Below are 25,715 nucleotides of genomic sequence, written 5' to 3' on the forward strand. Positions count from 1 at the left end.
AAGGGTTCAGGGCCTACTGAAAGGAGACAACAGGCATCACCCCATATGCTCTGAAGTAATAAACTAGCTGCCCATAATGGCAGCTACTCCCTGCCTCAACTCTCCCACTGAGCATGTGCAGCCTTGTGACATACACAAGTGGATTACACTTGCTCCCACAGGGAGGAAGGGCGGGATATAAATCTAATATACAGTAGGGCCCCGCTTTACGGCGCTTCGCTAATGTGGTGGTCTCAATTAGACGCAATTAAACTAAAGCCCCACTTATACGGCACTTGTTCTGCTTTTACGGCGGTTTTCGGGCATCGCGCACCATTCTATTCAATAAGTTCTGCTTTTCAGCGGTTTTCGCTTTTCAGCAGGGATCCGAAACATAACCTGCCGTATGTGTGGGGCCCTACTGTATATAAATTTTAAAAAACTATTTTCATCCCACTTTACTCTTTTGAGGCCCAAAGACGCTTTCAACAGATTCCCATAGTAAAATATTTCATAGTAAAGTCTCATTAAAGGCTCATATTGGAAATGGAAACAGAAGCAACAACATAATTTCTATGGGGTTTCAGGATCACTCAAGACAGTTCTCTGCCTTGGCCCTTTCTTTTGGCATTGCCCATTGCTATCATCAACAACAGCGATGGGGAATCTCCAGCATGTGGGTCAGATTTGGCCAGGTGGGGGTCCCATTTTGGCCTGTGAGACCATTTCCCCCAAACTACCCACACCTGATTTGTGGTGAGAGCCAGCCAACAGAAAAGTGGGGCTTGAAATGATGGCAGCATCTTCTGGAGAATCTCTGCGGAAAAGTTGTGGAACTGGTGAGGCAGCTGAAACTTTGTATAACCTAAATTGCTCTACTCTGTTCTTCAGATAACTGATTGGCTAAAATTGTTGTTACTGTTGTTGTAAAGCTAGTCTTGAAGTCCAATACTCAATCAGAAGGGTGGTATAGAAATGTTTAATGGGGGACGGAATACTGTTCTTGTCAACACAGAAGTAAGTTCCATTGAGCTTAGTAGGATGTACTCCCAGGTAAGTCTGTATAGGATTGCAACTGAGCAAAGCACCCCACTGCTCTCTGGATAGGGCAGAGTGATGGAGCAATTGCCATATCCCAAGCCCTGCTACTTCTGCTGGCCAGCACAGAAGGTGGATTTTTCTTCTTTTTTGTTACACCTGCTCCAGGAAGGTATAGCCAAGGGACCCAAGGATCAGACTCCTCAGACCTCACCAACATCCCATTTTGGGGCTTCTTCATAAGCTGCCACTAGCGGAAGATCTACCATCAGTTACTTTCCCACCTAGGGGCTCTGCAGCAGTGAAGCCCACCTAGCCGTCAGAGACTGATGAAGCCTGGTAGAAGGTCACACCCACCTCACTCAACCCCTTCCAGAGTAGGGATGAGAGAGAAATTTGATTTTCTCATTTAAAGGCAAATCTACCCAATTTGACTTTCCAAAACAATATGCGCACTGAAACACAGGTGTCCTTAGAAATTCATACCTATTAAAATTTTGTAATGCAGTTCTCCAGCCAAGTAATGTGTTCAAAAATGCATATACTCTGGTAAACTGTGCATAAAAATGCATATATTAGTGAAAATAACATACAAAAATGAATTATATTAGGGAAGATTGCTTTGCAAAAAATGTGGATAGGCAATATTGTATACAAAGATGTATTTGGCGCCCTGGGCTCCTGTTGGGTGGAAGGGCAGGATATAAATCAAATAAATACATTTATACCCTAGCTTTCTTTCATCAAGGAATCCAAGGCAGCACACATGTGGTTCCCATGTGGTCTCTCATCCAGGCAGTGAGCAGACCTAGACGTGCTTAGCATCACCAAAGTGGTGACCCCATGTGCCTTCAGACCATACCCTGGGTGTGGTTTGTGTTTATTAGGAGATATTCATACTAAAATGCTGGGAAATTTTCATGAGGATTTAAAAACCAAAAAAATATCGCAAATTGCTGCAGAGGTGTAGAGCACTGAATTGAAGACTGGAATAGTGAAAGAGAAGCAAAACTGACAGATCCATTAATTCCTGTCCCAGGTGTTATAATAGGTAGCAGTTCCATCCAACAAGGGAACTGCAAGGAAACTGTCATGGAGATCCGGAGGCTGAGCTCTAGAGTAAAGGTCAGGTGGGAGGAGCCCGAGCAAGCACGGTAGATCTTGTAAGCATTCTCTTAATAAAGCTTTAGTTATAGCAAGCAGGTTTCTCTCTTCTCTCAGCAAAGAAAGCACTATTAAAACATGGACTGGGAGTTAGGATTGCACGATTAGTGGTGCAAAATACTCTGTTTCCATCAATATAGTGTTGTCATTCCCATACAGGCACCTCTAAGGGACCTTTAATTTAGCAGCCAAATAGAAGTGAACACTTGAATTGTTTATCAGCATGGAGGTGTGCTTGTGGGAGAAGTTTTTCCCATTGATTTCTATCTCTTATGCAGGTGTATCCAGCATGGACCTTTTATCTACAAAAATGTGGCAATTCTATATCTGCAGCCAAGGTTTTCCCTCAAACAAATCCACCAACAGTTACATGCAGTGTGTTATGGAAAGCTGCTGTCTTGCTGCCTGGTGGACTGAGAATGAAGCTACTTCCACAAGACTTTTTGTATGTGATCATGCTTGTAGAATGATCATGGGAGTTATACCATGCATACAGGCAGCATATGAAAACACTGCTAAAATGCCGCATCTGAACTACTAGAAAGGCAGAAATTAGGCCAAATGTATACAATGTATAATAAAGTTTTGCCATGTTAATAGATATTTTGAGGTGCTTCCTTGTTCAAATCTGAAACATTTTGTGAATGCATTCCTTGTGGTTTTATCAGCTTCCTCATTTTTATAGAGCATAATTTTTATAGAGAATAATTTCTTTATTGTTTCTCATCAGTACTATACTTGGAAGGATCTCTTCTCGTGTTTGAAGATATCTTCAAACTGGTTGCATTCTACTGTGTCAGTAGGTAAGCTGAATTTATGTTTTCCAATAATGGTGCCTGTTCACAAATGGGAGTGTGGGATGGGGATATTCTAGGACAACATAGCCCATAAAACAGGGTTATCACTTATGCATCACAAACAAGGAGGGAAAAGGGGCATATTTGTATAGACTTTGCATATCCTATTTTATATGCATAGATGCAAATTTGAAAATAATTACTCTGATTTAAACAGAAATATCATAGTGGGGAAGAAAGTGAGCAATTTCTCTGTGTGCTGCTTGATACTAACTCTTGACCAGACATCTTCAAGAAGGCCCCTACTCTTATTCTTAGGGTTCTACGTCTTTAAACTGGACTTAGAATGGACAGCCCTTCGAAGAGAGGCTGCCTTCAAATAGAACTTTACAGGAGTGGTCTCTGTAAAGAAGAACATCTGGTTACCTTGAAAATGGAAATGGACTGGCTTCAAGTCGATTCTGACTTATGGCGACCCTATGAATAGGGTTTTCATGAAAAGCAGTATTCAGAGGTGGATTACCATTGCCTTCATCTGGGGCTGAGACGCAGTGACTGGCCCAAGGTCACCCAGTGACCTTCATGGCTGTGTGGGGATTCGAACCCTGGTCTCCCAGGTCATAATCCAACACTCTAACCACTATGCCACACTGGCTATCTCTGGCTACCTTACACATAGGGTAATTGACTCCAGTCCAGGGGGATTCAAAACAGAAAAATTGCAAGGAAAAGGATTGCCATAGGCTCTAGTCTTTTTCTCCCACCACTCTTTTCCCTACTGGGTAACCTAACCCTTCTGAAACTGGTTAAATCTACCCTCCCTTGCAAATCTTATGATGATTGACTCCATACTGCTGTTGAGTTTTATTCTTAGCTTAAGAGCAACCAGAATTTCCATCAGAACTGTGGGGGGGGAGATTCAAAAATTTTCCTCTCCCTGCAACCCCCCTTTTGCTGCTTAGCTGACTGAGGAACAGATGAGAATGGTGAAAAGGGGTCTGGACTGCAGAAGAAAGTTAATCTTTGTCTGGAACCTCCCCCCATGCCACTTCCTGTTGTGCTGCTGCTTAGTGGGAGGCTATGTTGTGACCCATGTAAGATTAGGCAGTGGGCCAAAAGCAGCCCGGGGGCACAGATCAGACCCTTCCGGATAAAGAGATAGGAGGAAAATGCATGTTTCATGGAGACTATGAATACTGACCAGAGAATGTGCATATTACCCAATGAATGCACAAGATGCTGTCAAGGTATGTACATTCCCCAAGACGTGCAGGAGCTTATGCATAATAACCAGAGAATGTACAACATTCAGTTGATATATGCACATTCTCCAAGGCCTGTTGGGACTTATGATTGTTGGCTGGAGAATGTACAAAATTCAGTCAATATATGCACATTGTTTGTTTGTTTGTTTGTTTATTATTACATTTTATTTATTTTGTATTTATACCCCAAAGACTGTTGGGGATTATGTGTAATGGCTGGAGAATGTACAAAATTCAGCGACAATATGCACATTTCCAAAAGCCTATTGGGGATTTTCCATAATGGCTGGAAAATGAACAACATTCAGGCAATATATGCATATTTCCCAGTTTTGGTTTCTCTCGGTTTCTCATTTTTCCAATGTTAATTTCAGTTCACATTTCCACATCACGTCATGATTTTTTAACTGAAAATCCGCATGAAAATTCAATTTCAATTTTAGGGCAAATTTCTCCCAATATACACATTTTTATCTGGAATTTTGCCTAATATAAATCTTTTTGCAAAACAATTTTCCCTAATATGATGCATTTTTGTATGTTATTTTCACTAATATATGCATGTTTATGCACATTGTACCCTAATGTATTCATTTTTGTACACATTTCTTGGCTGGAGAACTGCACTGCAAAATTTAGAGAAGTGCAAATTTCAAAGGGTGGCTATTTTTCTGCGTACTGTGTCAGAAAGGTCACACTAGGCAGGTTCCCCATTAAATGTAAACTGAATCACATTTCTCCTTCATCCTTAGCTAAGATCAAGATTAGCTAAAGGGGAGAGGGAAGGCCATTGTGAGTTCATCTCCTGGCCATCCTGGGATCTGCCAAGGCAGGCAGTTTGCTCAACACTCATGCCAGTCATGTGAAAGAATGATTCCCTGCAGTGCAGAGCAGCTACAAGCCGAGGCCTGTGAACATATAAGGCAAATTGAAACTCAGCTGTTCCAAGCTGTTTTTAAAAATATGTAACTGACCTTGGGTTAGGAATTTAAAAAGCCTCCCTCTCCCCTGCAGGGCCACTTACTACAAACTCCCCTGCGGGAAGGAACCCAAGAGTGAGAGGGAGGCAGGCAAAGTCCACATCAGAGCTTGCTCCAGCTGGACTATCCCTGCCCACCACCACCACCCCGGGCCAATTTACCATCCACTGCCCTGTGGGAAGTATGTTGATAGGGGCCTGGTTCACATGGCACACTGAGCCAAACAGTAGCTTAGTGCAGAGGTTCCCAAACTGCGGCCTGTGGGCCACAAGCTTCATTCAGGTGGTCCACAGCATGCCTGCATTAAATATTCGTATTCATTTTAATTGTATTTTATTGCTTCTTTATCGCTTCTGTTGTGTTGTATTGCAATTTGAGTTCTATGGAATGCAAATTGTAATACAATAAAATGCAACAGAAGAAATAAACGAAGCAAATAAAAATACAATTAAAACTCATGCAGCATCTAGCACAGCGCTTAACACTTGCCACAGCAGACAGAAAAATAATTAACTGGTCCACCAAAACCAGCAGCAATTTCAAGTGGTCCGTGGGGGGGGGGAGTTTGGGAACCCCTGGGCTCCCGGAGAGGAGCTTCACTCCTAGGATGTGAGAAGGCATTGTTTTCCATTTTGCCATGTATTTGTTGCATACAGCACGGTTTCCATTCAACTGCATTTAATTTTCCTCCAAAAATGGTGTTATTCATCTCAGTAACTGCTATGGCAAAATCATGTAACTTACACAATTTACATAATTAATTATACAAATTGTTATTACATGATTCCACCCCATTAATTTCAATGCAAAGGAAATGCAGTGCAAATGGAGTGGGGGAGTATCAATTACATACTGTTGGCAGAAAGCAAGAACAGGAAATACCAATTGTAGTAGCTGGATTGATTTCCGTTCTGGACATAGAACAAATAAGCAAACATCAGCAATTTCCGCTCCTGTTTCTGTTTTCATTGTCATTCTCCAACATCCTTAACTCCTACCTGGTTTGGGTGTTGCGCCACACTGAGCTAAGCCAAAGTCTGGCTTAGGGTATTGCCAGAACCTGGGTTTTCCCAGACAAACCATGAGCTGTGACCAAAGGTTGTCCTATGGTTTATCTCTTGTGGTTTGTGTGGGAGAGTTAAACCATGAGCCTGGGTTTGAATGACATAAGGCAAATCATGGCTTAGCGCAGCATGACACAGCACTAAAACAACTGGGGAGTAGTGAAGTGGCCATAATCTCCTCCTCCAGAGCCTGCAAGCTCGCATGTCTGCACTAAGCCATGGTTTGGTTTAGTGTGACAACTGAACCAGGCCACTGTTTGTTTCAAAGATGCAGTTTGCACTGCAATTCTGTATCTACCTACCTTGGAGTAAGTCCCATTGAACTCAATGGGATTTACTCCTGAATAGTCAGCTATATGAAGCAAGTTCCCCCTAGTCAAAAATCCAGCACTCTAGCCACTATACCACATTAACAATATTATATATATGGCATTGTGTGTTCCATTGTTTGGCCCTGATATTGAAAATATATTCTGGGGCTAAGATCCGGTGAGTCCTACCTCCAAATGAAACTTGAATTGATGAGGATTATCCCACATTTTCTCTAAGGAGCTCAGGGAGATGTTCAGAGGGGGAGCTATTTTGTTGTATCCTCACAACCACCTTGTTAGGTGGGTTAAGCTTGCAACGTGAGCCTGGCTCAGAGAACTCCATGGACAAGTAGGAATTATTTTGACCGTCTCATTAGCCTGAGTCCATCAGGCCAGCTGTTCATCAATATTCACCTCAAAATGTTTAAAGGCCAAGACTAGAACCAAGAGGCAGAAATTGCATGGAAACGGATTTTGGCTAAGCATTACCTAAAAGACTGCCTGCCCCTGTGTAGACCTGTAAGATCACTTTGATCATCTGGGGAAATTCTACTTGTGGCACTGCACCCTACAGAATATCATACGGTGGTGACCTGAAACTGGACATTTTCTACTGTTGCCCCTGTACTGAGGAATGCCCTTCCCTCTGCCATATGCAAAGCAGCAGAGCTTGGCAAAGTTACTTTTTTGAACTACAACTCCCATTAGCCCCAGCCAGCATGGCCACTGGATTGGGCTGATGGGAGTTGTAGTTCAAAAAAGTAACTTTACCAAGCTCTGCAAAGCAGTATATGTGAACCAGTTGCTTCAGATGTTTTGTGAAGACTTATCTTTTTGCCTAGGGTTTCTCTGATCCATGAGATCGGATGTGTATGAATCTCCCAAATGTCTGTTTTATTTTCTTTTATGATTTTATACTGTTGTTTTATTGAGAAAATTCTGGAGCAGCAGATTATAAAGCGGTCACTCTGTGAGCGCCTTGAAAACAATACAGTGATTACTGGAAGATTTGTTAAGAACAAGTTCTGCCAGATTAATTTTATCTCAGTTTTTGATCAGGTAATGTCCCTGGTAGACAGTCGGAATGCTGCGGGCATAATATATCTTGACTTCAGCAAAGCTTTTGACAAAGTGCCCCATGATATTCTGATTAGCAAGCTCACTAAATGTGGGCTGGATGGAACAACTATCTGGTGGATCCACAGCTGGCTACAGAATCGTATTCAGAGAGTGCTTATCAATGGTTCCTTCTCAAAGTTGGGGGAGAAAACGAGTGGGGTACCGCAGGGCTCAGTCCTGGGTCCCAGTGCTCTTCAACATTTTTATTAATGACTTGGATGAGGAGGTGTAGGGAATGCTTATCAGTTTTGCAGATAATACAAAATTGGGACAGCTAATACCCTAGAGAACAGAAACAAAATTCAAAATGATCTTGATAGGCTGGAGAATTGGGCTGAAAACAACAGAATTAAATTTAACAGGGATAAGTGCAAAGTTCTACACCTAGGAAAAAGAAATCAAATGCACAGTTATAAGATGAGGGATTCTTGATTCAGCAATACTACATGTGAGAAGGATCTTGGATTTTTTGTTGATCACAAACTGAATGTGAGCCAACAGTGCAATGTGGTTGCAAAAAAGGCAAATGCTATTTTAGGCTACATTAATAGAAGCATATTTTCTAAATTGCGTAAAGTACTAGTTCCCCTTTATTAAGCTGGTTAGGCCTCATCTTGAGTACTGCATCCAGTTCTGGACACCTCACTTTAAGAAGGATGCAGACAAACTGGAACAGGTTCAGAGGAGGGCAACAAGGATGATCAGGGGACTGGAAACAGAGCCTTATGGGGAGAAACTGAAAGAACTGAGCATGTTTAGCCTTCAGAAGAGAAGTCTGAGGGAATATATGATAGTACTCTTCAAATACTTGAAAGATTGTCACACAGAGGAAGGCCGGGATCAATTCTCGATCATCCCAGAGTGCATGACACAGAATAATGGGCTCAAGTTGCAGGAAGCTGTAACTTCAAGTTGTGAAATCATAGGATTTCAACTGAACATTGCTTCCTAACTGTTAAGAGTGGTGTGACAATGGAACCAATTCCCTAGGGAGGTGGTGGGCACTCCAACACTGGAGGCTTTCAAGAGGCACCTGGACAGCCACCTGTCATGTATGCTTTAACTTGGATTCCTGCAGGGGGTTGGACTTGATGGCCTTATAGGCCCCTTTCAACTCTACTATTCTATGATTCTATAGTTTTAGGTTGTCTTTTTGTTTTAATGGATGCTGTTTTTATATTGTGCATAGTGTACACTGTTTAAAGATTTTTGAAAAGTTTAGAAATGCTTTTAAGCAAAAGATAATCATGATCAGACACTCCTTTGTGGTAACAGGTGTTCAGCCAGCTGCTTTGGGTGGGTCTGTCCTTGGCTGGAGTTATTGAAGCATAATCTGTCCGAACCCGGGCTTGTGGTTTTGTTACATCCCATACTTCAGATCTTACATTGAGCAGAGGATTAAATGGCCTCGAGCAGGCATTCCCAAACTGTGATCTATGGACCACTAGTAGTCCACAGGCTTCATTCAGGTGGTTCATGGCTTGTCCGCATTAAATATCCAAATTGATTTTTTAAATAATCTTTATTGACAAATTAAAATTAGTACAAAGTCCAACCACTTTTTTACATTCAGTTATCATAGCAAGAGTATATGAAGTCCAACGAAACAATCTTAAATCCATTTAGTGATCTATGAAGTGCTAAATGTGGAGGGGATGATTATACACCATTCATATAGACGGTCATTATGGAAAGGGGGAAAATGAAGAGAATTACATTATAAGAGTCAAACTCCTTGAGGGGAGGATTTTTAATTGTGTGGTTTCTTTGCTTCTTTTATTTCTTATATTGTATTTTATTGCATTTCCATTTGAATTCTACGGAATGCAAACTGTAACAATAAAATGCAATATATAAGAAATAAAAGAAGCAATTAAAATGCAGTTAGAGATCACATAGCATCTAGCATATTGCATTACAGTTGCTACAAGAGGCAGAAAGATCATTAAGTGGCCAATCAGCAATCTTCAGGTGGTCTGTAGGGAAAAAGGTGCACCTTGAAGGTGCACCTTGAAAAGGCTGTCCAAATCTCTCCTTGAAAGTTTGGACTCAAACACACAGTGGATTCATTGCCCCACTGACATCAAAGCCACCAGTCTGATTATAAACTTCCTTGGAAGTGTGTATCTCTAGGATAAGAGAGAAAATAATGTAAAACAAACTGAGAAGTTTGTTTTTTTTTAACCAAACCACATGCAACTATAAATACATTTTTTCTTTTCTTCACTTCCTAGAGATTTGCTTCCCTTCACCCTAAAACTGCCACAAGCAATATTGGAAGCCAATAGTGTTACAGATCTAGAAGCCATCTCTAGTCTGGGGATAGGTAAGTTGTGTTGGAAAACCTCCTCTTTTTCTGGCAACGCCCAGAGCCCATGTCCAGTCTCTTCCAGGTAGGGACCGGAAGGGAGGGGCAGTGCTGCATGTGTAATTCATTAGTAAGAATGTGTTATGTTTTGTGGTTAATTTGTAAATAAAGAGATAGAGATTTTATTTTGAATGCAATGCGAAGCATAAGCTTTATTTGGGTTTGATTACAATTGAGGAGTGCGTGGGGGTCAGTAGAACTGGGGGTGACCCACTCCTGCCCTAGAATATTCAAAAGGTCTAGAGGAAGAGAAAGGTTTTTTTCCTGGAGCCAAAAGATGCAGTGCCAGATGTACCTCAGGGCTGGGTGAAGAGTATTCCATAATTGAAGTGCTATTGTCCGGAATACCCTGGGATGAGTCGCAGACCCCCAAATTTAAATATACAAATGAATTATGCAAAGGACCTCTCCTGCAGATCTGAAAGAGGGAACAGGGTATCCCTCTGGTAACAGGCCCGAAGCTGTTCAGGGCTTTATATGTCCAAACCAAAACCTTTAATTGGGCTCAGTAGCAAATTGGCAGCCAGTACAGATTTTTTGTTAGGATCGGGATTGGTGTGGTGAGCATGACTTATCAGCTAGAAGTCCTTAGTTCAATTTTAATCTGAGCCATGGTTTTACTGGGAGACTGGCCTGCCCTACAAGTTTGTTAAGATTACTGAAATAATGTCCACAATGGCCTTTGAGCACTTGGAAGTTATTTCTTGATCACAGGAAGGTCTTCTTTTTTTAAAAAAAAAGATAGGCTAAAGAATACTGCATTGTGTTTCATGCTGCTTCTTAGCAAAACTATCAGTTCAAAGAGGAGGTGGTGATGGTAATGTGCCCAAGTTTCCTTTTCCAAAAGGAAAGATATCATAATCTACAATGCTTGTTTCCACTTCCCCCAAGAGGAATTCCCCATTTTGTAGTGACACTTCCAAAGTATATACACACGGTCCTAGACAAAATCCTACCTCTTCAATTGTTTGATTTTGTTTTATATGCAAATACCATTGCTGGATAATTTTTGATCTCTGCTTCAAGATGAGACTGAGACTGCTTTTCTTTGTTAATCTGTGCCTAGGCTTTCGAAGGGGGGGGAAGTCTCTTTTTTATGAGCTCCTCCCTAATTTAAAATTACAGACTACGGCTGCAATGCCATACATGTCTACTCAGAAGTAAGCTCCATTGGGTTCAATGGGACTTACTCCCAAGTAAGTGCATATTGGATTGCAGCCTATATAAATTCACAATATAGTACAGACAAGATATAGGATGGGTGGGTAAGACAGCTGGATGGGTAAGACAGCTGATCTGAATAGAGGGGTGCAACTGGTTTTGGATAGGGTTACACTTCCGCTAAAGAAGCAAGTTTGAAGTTTGGGTGTTCTCCTGAACTCAGTGCTATTTGTGTAATCGCAGGTGGCATCTGTGGCTAGGAGCATCTTTTACTAGCCGAGGCTGGTATGCCAGCTACAACCCTATATGGAGAAACCAAACCTTGCCTCAGCAATCCATATGCCAGTCACATCACTCTACATGGGGCTGTCTTTGAAGCTGCCTTTGATAGTGTAGGGTAGAATGCTGCTGCTCAGTTTCCTGAAGGACCGCCTGCACCAATACAAGCCTACCTAGATACTGAGATCTGCCTCTGAAACTCTGCTCATATCCATTCCTGTCATGTTGTTTTGGCTGGCACAACAGATAGGGCCTCTTCTGTCATGGCCCCCAGATTCTGGAACTCCCTCCCCATAGAAGTGTGTATGACCTCAACTTTGCCAATGCTCAAATTAGCCTTGGAAAATCTCTCTTTCATACCACATTTTGTTAAAGGTTCTCTGAGAACTTAGGTGGTTCTGTTGGTTGCATGGTCATTTTTACTGATGACTGTAAACTGTTTTAGCATGGCTTAGGTTTTTAAATGATAGCTACCACAGTTGTGATTTTATGTGTTAGATTTTATATGCCTAGTGATTTATAGTGCTATGAGCTGCCCTGGGTGGACTCTGTCCAGAATGGCATTATATAAATGATTTTATAAATGAATAATCATCAAGGAACAAAATCATAATAATCAGTAGTAAAAGGTTTTGCTGATATCATAATGCTATTATACAAATCTATGGTGCAGCCACTTTGAAATACTGTGTATAGTTCTGGTCAGCTCACCTAAGAAAAGATATTGCAGAGTTGGAAAAGGTTCAGAAAAGGGCAACCAGAATGATCAAGGGGATGGGGCAACTTCCCTATGAGGAAAGGTTGCAGCATTTAGGGTTTTTTAGTTTAAAGAATGACAGTGCAATCCAATACACATGTACTCAGAAGTAAGCTCCACTGGGTTCAATGGGACTTATTCCCAGCTAAGTGTGTATTGGATTTCAGCCTTAGGCAAGTTAAGAGGCAACATGATAGAAGTTTATAAAATTATGCATGATTGTGGAGAAAGTAGGTAAATAAAAGTTTTTCTCCCCCTCTCACAACACTAGAACTCATGGACATCCAATGAAGTTGAATGTTGGAAGATTCAGGACGGACAAAAGGGAGTCCTTCTTCACACAGTGCATAGTTAAGCCATGGAATTCGCTCCCATAGTAGGCAGTGATGGCCACCAACTTGGATGGCTTTAAAAGAGGATTAGACAAATTCATGGAAGATAAAGCTATCAACATCTGCTAGCTACAGTGACTATGCCCTGCCTTCACTGTTGGAGGCAGTGTGCCTCTGAGTACCAGTTGCTGGGAGTCACAGATAGGGAGAGCGCTGTAAGGGTCAGCTCCTGCTTGCGGGCTTCCCATAGGCATCCGGCTGGCCACTGTAAAAACAGGATGCTGGACTAGATGGGCCACTGGCCTGCTCAAGCAGGCTGTTTTTATGTTCTTATGTTGTTTTGGTGCATGTATAATTCATTATATATATATATGCTATAATCAAAAAAGCACTGCTAACCTTTTTAGATCTCCCAGTGGCTTTGGATACTCTTGAGCATGTGGTCTTAGGATTGCAATTGTGGGACCTGGCTAATTAAGCTTGAATTGTTCTTTTTCCTGGCAAAAAAGTCTGAGTGCCAAAGGACACTTTGGCCCAGTTTGCATGCAAGCCAAACCATGTTTAAGCAAGAACACCTGAGCACGAGGGTACTTGCAGTAAAGATCATGTCTGCTTCACTCCTCCCCTGGTCTTCCTGCTGCTGGAGCTAAGCCATTGTTTGGGTTTGGACCTAAATGTTGTACCTCAATGATGGGTGTTTCCATCCCCATAGTTCACAAAGGTTGTGATCATTTGTTATGCAAAAGGCTGTAGCTCAAGTGGTAGAGCACATAATTTGATGCAAAAGGTCCCAGGCTCAATCCCTAGCATCTCCATTTAGGGTAAGCATCCTTGAATCCTGTAGAGCTGCCAATTATATCATCTACAGTTGGTGTAGATAATACTGAGCTAGACAGACCAATGGTCTGAGGGCAGTATCCAGCTACTGTGCCCCATCAGTGCAAAGATTTCCGCCTGGACAGTGGGACTTTCCCTCTCCCCAAATCTCTTCCAGAGGCTTGGAGGAATCCCTAGAACAAATTTAAGGAGTTACTTGGGGAGAAGGGGTGAAGTCCCATTGCGCAAGCAGAAATCCTTGCACCGATGGGACCATGACTAAGCACTACATTGCATACAACTCCGACAATATAAATTTCCCATTTGAAGATTTTTAAATTACAAAATAGGAGTACATTAATCAACATTTTACACACTAATTTTAAACACAATCATCCATATTTAATTACATATTGACTTTTCAGAATTACCAGAGATCAAACTATCCAAATAATTGCACATAACATAATACAAATTTGTATCATTTTCCTAAACATCATTACATGAAAAATGTGTCAGTATCAATACTACAGTATAGACTATAGAAGATGGAGGATTGAATAAACATCTCCTTTTTAGAGTCACCATATAAAAGAAATGAGAATCGTTTCCAAGAAATTATCTTTGAAATTAGGATGCAAATTAGGATATGTAGTTCCCATACTTTCTCAAACCACCCTCTTCTCTATCCTAAATGTCCTGTCAATTCAATTTCGCTGGATGGCCCTGAGCTTTAGTATTATATTGAGAGGGAGAAAAGCTTCGTGTCACTTGAATATTGCACTTAAAGCACAATATTTTGTACTTTAGAAAAAATGATGCTTTCCCCTAGATAGCATAGGGGTTACTGTTTTAAAGGTCTTGCAAAGGGTGATTTCATGGGCATAGGAAAATAAGAAAGCCTGCTGGGTCAGGCCAATGGCCCATCTCATCCAGCATCCCGTTTTCACAGTGGACAATAGGAATGGGTGAGAAATTCAATTCAGTTCACATTTCAAGCCAAATCTATCAAATTTGCACATTTTGAAATAATATGAGAGCTGAAACACAGCCTTCCTTTGAAATTCACACTTATTTTTTTTACAATGCAGTTCACCAACCAACCAATGCTTACAACAGTGTGTGAGGGGAACGAGTGCATAAAAATATACATGTGAAAATAAATGCAAAAATGCATTAGATGAGGAGAAATTGCTTGAAAAAATGTACATTAGTCAAAACTCCCAACAAAAATGTGTTTATTAGGAGAAATTCACACTAAAATGCTGGCAAATTTTCATGAGGATTTTTTCTAAAACACACACAAACACACATTGTTGCAGAAATATGGAGAACTGAATTTACCTTATTGGAAAAATTAGGAACTGAGAGATCCGAAATTGACAGATCTTTCCATCCCAAGTGGCCAACTAGATGCCCATGGGAAGCTTGCAAGCTGGATCTTGAGTGCAAGAGCACTCTCCCCTCCTGCAGTTTCCAGCAACTGGTATTCAGAAGCATACTGCTTGCGACATATTTTGTGATATGGCATAAGGCAATTCCTATCTCAGCTCAAGTATATTTCTTTACCTGGTGCATACACATTCTATTCCACTTTGTATTTTGTATTCGGACATGGATATATTTGTATGCATGCCTATGGTTGTATACACCAAACTCTCCGGCTCTTGTGTACAGCAGAGGCTACTCTTTAAGACTGTGTCCTGCATTCCATTCTTAGTCCACTGTGAACCAAACTAAACACAATGTTAGAGATATGTTTAAACCATTGTGCTTAACCTGGCTGCTTTTATTTTGGAGTAAAATCCGCTGCGAGCCACCAGTCTGGATCATAATCCCAATCTGGATTTGGCACCCATCCAGGTTTTTTGCTGCAGGGAAAAACCTGTCCTCTTCCTCACTGCTATTGGCCCCTAAAAGTAATGTTTGCAGTAAACAGCACTTTTGGATAAACAGCAATTTTCAGGTAATAGTATTTCTTGTATATTTTATATGAGAATTCTACTTGGTCTTGTAATTTTTAAGGCAACGCTGTCTGTTCATGTTTAGTGACATATAGAATAATGCAAATTTTCAAGAAACGTTATGCAAGACAATTCGCATTCATTCTGTTTGGGGTTAAAGTACTTCAATCTTTTCCTGCCCTACAGTTAGTTATTTTTTTAATTATCTTTTTTTTTTTTTGCTAGGTTTCTGGGACTCCTCTTTAAATCAAAGGCGAGGAGGGCATTTTCCACACTCTGTGAAAGCTCCTGCTTTTGCCACAGCCCAAGCAAAAAAAGGGGAAAAAAACAGCCAGTGTTTTGCAACCAGCACGGACAATTGTTCATGTGAAATTGAGCTGTCAATAGGAAATGACAGGCTGTGGTTTGTAAATCCTATTTTTATAGAGGAGAGAAGCAATTGGTTTCCCCCGGATGTTCCACCTCCTCCTCCTCCTCCTCCTCCTCTAGAAGTCTGCAGGGAAGGTCCTTCTTTGACGAGAGACACTGTGGCAAGACTTCCTAAGAGATCTCCCAGCCGTCGCCCTCCGCCACCTCCACCACCACCTCTGCCGCCACCTCTACATGCTGTGAAGCTTCCTGAAAAGTCTTCCATGACCACTTCTGAAGAGGACCATCTTCAGGAACTGGAGAAAAACAAAAAGGAAATGAAAACTGAGGTTAGCAAAGGCAAGGAAGAGGATGGCCGAGGGTCCTTTTCCTCTCTTGGTGACTCTTTGTCCATAAATTCAAAGAAACGTATTCCTCCTTCCATTCCACCAAGGAGGTGCTTATCTGAAAGATATTCAGAAAAGGGCTGCTTTGATAAATCTAGGAAATGTCCAGCATCAGGTGATGAACTGGTGGGAAAACAGAGTGGCGGGAATGAAGGTTGTGCTAATGATATTCAGTGCATCAATGCTCCAGAGGTGTTTGAAGAAGTTTCAGAGAAAGACCCCTCATCATGTCAAGGACAGAAGTCTGAGAGCGAGGACAAAGAGCAGCCAACTGAGCTACAGAAGAAACCCTCAGAGAAGCCGGTAGGGCCTCCTATCCCTCCCCCAAGAAAGAAGAGGCTCTCTCGACAGGAGTCATCCGCCAGCTCTTGCCATTCAAAACATAGGGGTGCTGAAGAGTCAGACGTGCTGGTTCTAAGAGAAAACAGAAAGCCAGTGAAAAAAAGTTGCTCCAGTGCAAAAAAGGAATCAAAATTTGCCCATCAGCCTCTTAGTTTATCAGATTGTGAAGGTTCTCATGACTCACTGGACAGCCAAGTAAGCAACGCGGGGCCCCAAACGCCTGCCTCTGAGCCAGACTCCTATTCCACAAGTAGTACTGAGGATGAGCTAGAACTGGTGACCAGCCCCTCTGTGAAGAAGACACGTTCTATGATCTTAGGCAAGGCGAAGCATCGCCTGTCCATGGTCAGCCTGAGTTATGTCTTCACTGCTTTTCTCTCTGCTGACAGAAAGCTCCAGAAGAAGATTGTGGAGCTGGCCCAGGACAAGGACTCTTATTTTGGCAACTTGGTACAAGACTACAAAGTATACAGTCTGGAGATGATGGCAAGGCAGAGCTCCAGCACTGAGATGCTGCAAGAGATCCGCTTAATGATGACACAGCTGAAGAGCTACTTAGTACAAAGCAGGGAGTTAAAATCCTTTATGGACCAGGCTGTTCACACAGATGAGCAGCTAGGTAAGTGCTCCTGTTTTCTACTCTTCTTTTCGTTGCATGACTTTGCCGAATAGCAAATCAAGACGGAAGCAAGACAAAGGAGCAAGTTAGCAAATTATCAGGAGAAATGGAACAACAGAGTCCTGTAATTGGCACCTGCTGAACCACAGACATCTGTGATTGCAGAACAGGGCTATTTACTCATTTTTCACTCCTACTGACAACATTTTATGGAGTCTATACCATCAAAGGGTGGGTTACAAAAACTCTGATTGGGCTCTATGCTTTGCTTATGTCAGGTTTCATATCTAGTGATTGTATATTATTATTATTAATAACAATAACAACAACAACAACAATTACCTTCTTTCCTGTATTCAGACTGGCATACTTGAGGTTGTCCTCAGGCCAAACAACAAGCTTTATCCATTGCATCATAATACTTGAAATTCTATCTCAGCCTTTCCCAATCTGCCCCCCCAGATGTTTTTGACTATAAATGTCATCAAATGCCAGAGCTGCCATCCAAAACATCTGGAGGGTACCAAACTGGGAAAGGCTGTTTCTAACTGGTTCTTGGATCTTTATCCTCCTTTTCTTAACACAGTCCATTTTATGAGATCACCAAAAGTATAATTGTCCATTTCTTACTTAGCATATGAGGAAGAACATGGAGATGAATCAGAGGTGCAGCTCAAGTGTTGATGAAGGATATCTAATGCCTTGGAGTGTGTTTCTTTTTCCCTTATGGACTTTCTCCTTCTAGTTTTTATTCTACAGTGATAAAGCATGACATTGTATTATTCATGAACCATGTGAGTGAAGTTAGTGGGCTGGACTTGAGGGAGTGACTGGATAGAAAAGAAGAAAACAGACTTTCTGGAGAACTGGGTTGTTCCTTTGAACCCTTGCTGCTCATTTACGCTGGTCTTCTCCCATATATTGCATACAGAAACATGATGTTGCCGTATATGAATCCAGACCATATTGGTTGAGGATCTCAATCATAGCTTTTCATAGATTAAATCACCTCTGAGCTTCAAATGCAAAGCATACAAGTCAGTGGCGGCTGATAGCTCCATTGTCAGTGGGGCAGTGAAATCTGCTCTGGGTTTTAGTCTGAATTTTCAAGGACCTGGCTCTGCCCTGCCATCATCACCTCTCTGAAAATAAAGCACCTTAACCAGCTCATTGAAAGTTCAGACCAAAACCCAAAGCGGGTTCCGCTGCCCTGCTCACATGGAGCCCCCAGCCGCCACTGAATCCTGCTTTACCTCACCAGGCCCAAAGCAGTGCTAGCACTCAACCTTTGAATCAACGGCCAAATTTTCAGAGAGGTGAACATGGCAGGGCAGAGCTGGCTCCTTGAAAGTTTGGACCAAAACCTAGAGCAGATTCAACTGCCCCACTGACTTTGGAGCCACCAGTTGTCATTGATGAAAGTAGGGTTGCCAACTTCTTTTTCTAGCCCTACTCCTCTGTCTGCCGGAAGCTAGAAGGTGCGGCTTTTCCTGACATGGATCTAAAGGGATGGGAAAAGCCTCTCCTGCTCAATGTCTTCATATCAGCCTGTCTTTAAAAGGCTTATTAAAAAGAAGTTGGCAATTTGGAACTACAGTTTTCACATTCATAATCTCTAGCAGCTGGTTGTTGGATGGACTGTAAATAACGTCTGTCTCAGGTCAACAAAGGTTCAAGGCTGCATTGCAGCTGAATTAGCAGGCATTTTCAGGGATGCAGCAGGACTTCCCCTCACTCGTGCACATCGAATTCAGACTGCAAGCTCCAGCAAGCAAGTCTGAATATGGGGAATTGGAAAGGAGTTGGGAGAGTGGAGAGCGGTTAAGCCCACCTTCTGGACTTGGGTCATGAAGCCCCTTCCTTCAGAAATGCAGCTGAGTAGTGGTGGAGGGACAGATCACTGTGTGTGCCCCCAACATCCTTTTTTATTGTGCATTCATGATAGTATTGGAACAGTTTGTAATCCTACTTTCAATACCAGTTGGCCCTGCCAAAGTTTCAGCGCAGGAATACTGCTTCAGTCCCAGTTAGAGATGGGCAGGGGGTGATTCCAAAACAATGCATTACCTGAAACAGAGCCATCCTTTGAAATCTGCACTTCTCCAAATTTTGCAGTGCATTTCTTCAGCCAAGAAATGTGTAAAAAAACTGCATATATTAGCATAAAGTCTGCATAAAAATGCATATATTACTGAAAGCAATGCATAAAAATGTGTTATATTAGGGAAAATTGGTTTGCAGTAATTGCATAGAAAATTGAGTATTAGGAGAAAATCACACTAAAATTTTCATGAGGATTTTTTTAAAAAATTGCAAACTGATACGGAAATGTGGAGAACTGAATTTAAGACTGGAAAAATGAGAAATGCTGAGAAACTGAAACATATGTATTTGCCCATCTCTATTTCCAATCGGTACATGTCCCACAACTTCCTGCTGAAATCCTGTCTCTTTTTACATAACAAAAGTTCAATGGGGGAGGGGAGTTTGCCCCCCATTATTGCACTGTAGAACAAGAGTGTCCCTCCAGATGGCAATAATGCAGTAACACTGGGGAAGCATTACAAAACAGCTAGTAGAAGGGATTGATTGATTGATTGATATCCTGCCCTTCTTCCCATTCAGAGCCCAGGGTGGCAATGATGTGAAGATGGTCCAGTGCAAATCCACCACTAATGCACTATTACTGCATCAGTGATATGTTGTCGAATACAACCACACACACAAAAAACCCCACACTAGTCTGGAGGGGCCCTCTATCTCTCCTCTGACAGCTTGGTTGGGCTCTGTGCTGGTTGTGAAGGAAGAGAAGCCCCTTCCTCCCTAGGCAGCATGGAAAGATAATGCACCAACAGAGGAGGGGTGGGCTGCTTTTTCCCTGCTATAGGAGCTCTTTCGCCTTCCATGCTTCCTGCAGAGGAAGAGATGCCCATCCCTGAACAGCTGGTAGAGAACAATCTAGTCCTCCTCTGTCAGACTGTTGCATTTCTGTGCTAGACCCACAGGAGGTCCAGCACAGAAACATGGCAGGCCGGCTGTGAAGGGACAGAATGACCTGTGCCTTCCTCAGTACCAGTATTGAAAGCAAGCAGAGTCAAGGATTGCTCCATCCCTTTGTCATCAGTCTGGTTGAAGGGGTTAAGGCAACATAGTGGACCGATGCTACAGGCCAGATGAAATTTGGCCATAGGCAAGATCTTCCATGGGCTGAGGACGCACCACCCCGGCCTTAGAGGCAGCAGGTTAAGTTGGGTGTGAATTTGATCTCTGAGGAAAGAACAAATTTATTTCAGGAATCTGGTTGCTGTCATTGCACTTGTATAAAAGTACCTTCAAAACAGGTGCATTTCATGTATTTCATGGTTTACCCCTGTGGTTCTGTTGTATATTAGATACACTGTATATTAGATACACTGGCCACAGTCCAACACACAATTAGGCATGCTTAAACTTGGATTAGAGTTGACAACAGGACAGGCGTGATGCAATCTGCTGTGCTTTTGCAAGTTTGATGGAAAGACTTTTTCTTTGGGTGTTTTTGTTCACTTGCTGGATGTTAAGCAAGAATTAGGCAATAGCCTCAGAAGACTATGAACAGGAATGGTGTGAACAGCAGAATATGTAGTTTGCCACCGCTGAACATAATAGGATCTAGCATTGCAGAGATTTGCATTCAGCAAAGCTGTAGTAGTCAAAGCAACCACTGACTAGCCTTATATGAAAATGAAAGTTTTGAAGCTGCTTAGCTTGCATCATAATGCCAAATATAATTTAAATAACATCCCAGAAGAATATAAAGATCAAATAAGGAACAGATTTGAGGTTAGTTGACAGAGAACCGGAGGAACTATGGAATGAAGTAAGAGACATTATCGGGGAAGAATGCAAAAAGACAATACCTCTAGTTAAAAAGAAAGAAAGACCCCAATGGATGACTGAAGAAACTCTTCAAATGGTTAAAGAGAGAAGGAATGCAAAAGCAGAAGGAGATAGAAGCACAGTTAGAACCCTAAATGCAACAATACAGCGACTAGTACGTAGAGACAAAGAGAGCTATTACAATAGTTACTGTATAAAAATGGAAAAGGACAACAAAAAGGGTAGAACAAGAGCCCTGTTCCAAAAGATTAGAGAGATGAAAGGGAAATTTAAACCAAGAGTAGGGATGTTGAATAATCAACAGGGGAACACACTGACTGACCGAGATGAAATAAAAGGAAAATGGAAGCAGTATACTGAAGAATTCTATAAAAGAGATGCAAGGATGACAGATTCATTCATGGAGGAACCGTATGATGAAGAACTAGAAATTTTAGAATGCAAGGTAAAAGCTGCTCTTAAAATACTTGAAAGAAACAAATCACCAGAGACAGATGGCATACCAATAGAGTTGCTCCAAACTACTGAGACTGAATCTGTCCAAATTTTGACAAAAAATTGTCAAGAAATATGGAAAACTAAACAATGGCCCACAGACTGGAAGCGTTCAATACACATCCCAATTCCAAAGAAAGGGGATCCCAGGGTATGTAGTAGTTATCAAACTATTGCCTTAATGTTCCATGCAAGTAAAGTAATGCTCAAGATTCTGCAACAAAGGCTCTTACCATATATGGAGTGAGAAATGCCAGACGTCCAAGCTAGATTTAGAAAGGGAAGAGGCACCAGAGATCATATTGCAAGCATACATTGGATAATGGAACAGACCAAGGAATTTCAGAAGAAAATCACCCTGTGCTTTATAGATTACAGCAAATCCTTTGACTGTGTAGATCATAAAAAACTATGGAATGCTTTAAAAGAAATGGGGGTGCCACAGCATCTGATTGTCCTACTGTGCAACCTATACTCTGCACAAGAGGTTACTGTAAGGACAGAATATGGAGAAACCGATTGGTTCCCAATCGGAAAGGGTGTGAAACAGGGATGCATTTTAGCACCCTATTTATTTAATCTAGAATCATAGAATAGTAGAATTGGAAGGGGCCTACAAGGCCATCGAGTCCAACCCCCTGCACAATGCAGGAATCCAAATCAAAGCATTCCCGACAGATAGCTGTCCAGCTGCCTCTTGAATGCCTCCAGTGTTGGAGAGCCCACTACCTCTGTAGGTAATTGGTTCCATTGTCATATGGCTCTAACAGTTAGGAAGTTTTTCCTGATGTCCAGTCAAAATCTGTCTTCCTGCAACTTGAGCCCATTATTCCATGCCCTGCACTCTGGGACGATCGAGAAGAGATCCCGGCCCTCCTTTATGTAACAACCTTGCATGTACTTGAAGAATGCTATCATATCTCCCCTCAGACTCCTCCACGCTAAACATGCCCAGTTCTTTCAGTCTTTCCTCATAGGGCTTTGTTTCCAGTCCCCTGATCATCTTTGTTGCCCTCCTCTGAACCCGTTCCAGTTTGTCTGCATCCTTCTTGAAGTGCGGAGACCAGAACTGGATGCAGTATTCAAGATGAGGCCTAACCAGTGCTGAATAGAGGGGAACTAGTACTTCACGCGATTTGGAAACTATACTTCTGTTAATGCAGCCTAATATAGCATTTACCTTTTTTTGCAGCCACATCACACTGTTGGCTCATATTCAGCTTGTGATCAATGACAATTCCAAGATCCTTCTCACGTCGTACTACTGAGTCAAGTGTTCCCCCATCTTATAACTGTGCATTTGGTTTCTTTTTCCTAAGTGTAGAACTTTGCATTTATCCCTGTTGAATTTCATTCTGTTGTTTTCAGCCCAATGCTCCAGCCTATCAAGGTCCCTTTGAATTTTCTTTCTGTCTTCCACGGTATTAGCTATGCTCCCCAACTTTGTATCATCTGCAAATCTGATAAGCATGCTTTGTACCTCCTCATCCAAATCGTTAATAAAAATGTTAAAGAGCACTGGGTCCAGGACCGAGCCCTGTGGTACCCCACTTGTTACTTCCACCCAGTTTGAGAAGGAACCATTGATAAGCACTCTTTGAGTACGATTCTGGAGCCAACTGTGGATCCATCTAATAGTTGTTCCATCCAGCCCACATTTAGCTAGCTTGATAATCAGAATATCATGGGACACTTTGTCAAAAGCTTTGCTGAAGTCGAAATATATTACGTCCACAGCATTCCCACAGTCTACCCAATCAAAAAATGAGATGAGATTAGTTTGGCAGGATTTGTTCTTCATAAATCCATGTTGGCTCCTAGTAATCACTGCATTGCTTTCAAGGTGCTTACAGACTGACTGCTTTATAATCTGCCCCATAATTTTTCCAGGGATTGATGTTAGGCTGACTGGTCTGTAGTTCCCTGATTCCTCCTCCTTGCCCTTTTTGAAGATAGGGACAACATTAGCTCTCCTCCAGTCATCCAGCACTTCACCATGATTTCACAAAGACAATAGAGAGCGGTTCTGAGAGTTCTTCAGCCAGTTCCTTCAGTACTCTAGGATGCAGTTTATTGGGCCCTGGAGATTTGAACTTGTTCAAAGTGATTAGGTATTCCTTGACCATTTGTCTATCAATCTCAAGCTCCAATCCTGCCCCTTCTACTTCATGTTTCCCGGGAGGGTCATAGACCCTTTTTTGGGAGAAGACTGAGCCAAAGTAGGAATTGAGCACCTGCCTTTTCTTTGTCATCTGTTATCATTTTGCCATCCTCATTGAATAGCTGTGCCACCATTACTTTTCTCTGTCTTCTACTATATGCAGAACATATCATACAGAAAGCAGAATTGGACCAAGATGGAGGTGAGAAAATTGGAGGGAGAAATATCAATAATTTAAGATATGCAGATGATACCATACTACTAGCAGAAACCAGTAATGATTTGAAACGAATGCTGATGAAAGTTGAGGAGGAAAGCGTAAAAGCAGGACTACAGCTGAACGTCAAAAAGACTAAAGTAATGAAAACAATATTTATGTAACTTTAAAGTTGACAATGAGGACATTGAACTTGTCAAGGATTATCAATACCTCAGCACAGTCATTAACCAAAATGGAGACAATAGTCAAGAAATCAGAAGAAGGCTAGGACTAGCGAGGGCAGCTATGAGAGAACTAGAAAAGGTCCTCACATGCAAAGATGTATCACTGAACACTAAAATCAGGATCATTCAGACCATGGTATTCCCGATCTCTATGTATGTATGTGACAGTTGGACAGTGAAAAAAGAGGATAAGAGAAAAATCAATTCATTTGAAATGTGGTGTTGGAGGAGAGCTTTGCACATACCATGGACTGAGAAAAAGACCAATAATTGGGTGTTAGAACAAATTAAACCAGAACTGTCACTAGAAGCTAAAATGATTAAACTGAGGTTATCATACTTTGGACACATCATGAGAAGACAGGATTCCCTAGAAAATACAATAATGCTGAGGAAAACAGAAAGGAGTAGAAAAAGAGGAAGACCAAGCAAGAGATGGATTGATTCCATCAAGGAAGCCACAGACCTGAACTTACAAGATCTGAACAGGGTGGTTCATGACAGATGCTCTTGGAGGTCACTGATTCATAGGGTTGCCATAAGTTGTAATCAACTTGAAGGCACATAACAACAACAACAACAAACTTACATCAGCCCTGGTTGGTCATCTTTACACAGTCACATTGTTAGCATTTCTTCCTGGATGTCTTCTGCCCTTTCCAGCTGAATATGGCAAAACTGAGCTTGTCCTTTCATTGAAACTCTCTCTTCCCCATAATGTACCTCTTTCCAAGAATTACTTTTCTTCTGTCTCAAGAATGCTAGGTTAGGATTCTCGTCATCCCCACTTTTGTCCTCGCATCCCAGCAAAGTTCCACTGTTCTTTTTCTTCCCTAACATATCCAAAAGCCATTGTTTCCTTGGTGTTTATGGCTAAAAGCCTTTGTCCATTCTGTGAATGCCAGAATCACAAACATTTGCTCCTCAGTGGCCTACTTCAGTCTTCTCTCTCCCTGTTCCCATTAATTCACTATATTATGTTCATCTTTGCCTTCTGTCAGTTAGGGTGGGTAAAATCTGTTGGAGAATTTCATGAATTGTTCCACTTCCCAGTTTGCAAGCTGGATTTCTGTGCAACTATTAGCTTTCTATCTGGATTCTGCTCAAAATGGCAGGGGGTGGATGGGCCAAAACCCAAACTAACACAAAACTCGGAGTTTCTAGTGGTCAAAGTAAAAGAGATACATTTATTTTGACTTGGTATGATTTTGTACAATACACGAACCAGGAAGAACATGATCAAGTTTTTTACCAGCATGTAAATAGTTATGGCACCTTTAAGTGAGTGTTTCCCCTTCTCTTTTCTGGTTTATTCCATACCCAAGAAGAAAAGGGAAAGAAAAAGCACTAGTAAAATAAGCGGTATACTGAATTGTAAATGAAAATATCCTGGCTTTAAGAGGTGAATTCCATAAATCCACTGTAACACCAACCAATATTTATTTTAAATTATTTTTTGAGTATTTAAGTTTGTTAATGTATGATTTCTATATGATGTTTTGTTTATGTTTAATTATGTTTAATAATGGTGTAGAATTAATGAATAATGGTTTTAAAAAAACAAGAGATATTAACAGGCTCCATTATGCTAGGCCTACCCAGAGACCACTATGAACTGGCTAGACT

The 25,715-nt window shown here is 41.6% G+C and overlaps 1 protein-coding gene across 4 annotated transcripts in view; it reads left to right on the forward strand.

The window, feature by feature from the left end:
- Positions 1 to 25,715, forward strand: part of RIN3 (Ras and Rab interactor 3) — a 130,126-nt gene that overhangs the window by 68,368 nt on the left and 36,043 nt on the right. For 2 of the 4 annotated variants that reach the window (XM_061611989.1, XM_061611991.1), the window contains 3 exons: positions 2,912 to 2,984; positions 9,952 to 10,043; positions 15,620 to 17,110. In XM_061611989.1, coding sequence (XP_061467973.1) covers positions 2,912 to 2,984; positions 9,952 to 10,043; positions 15,620 to 17,110 — 1,656 coding nt within the window. The remainder of the gene's footprint in view (positions 1 to 2,911; positions 2,985 to 9,951; positions 10,044 to 15,619; positions 17,111 to 25,715) is intronic. The other 2 variants (XM_061611992.1, XM_061611993.1) reach the window with 1 other exon arrangement.

The sequence above is a fragment of the Rhineura floridana genome, chromosome 2 (genome assembly GCF_030035675.1).
Source record: "Rhineura floridana isolate rRhiFlo1 chromosome 2, rRhiFlo1.hap2, whole genome shotgun sequence".
NCBI classification, from domain to species: Eukaryota; Metazoa; Chordata; class Lepidosauria; order Squamata; family Rhineuridae; genus Rhineura; species Rhineura floridana.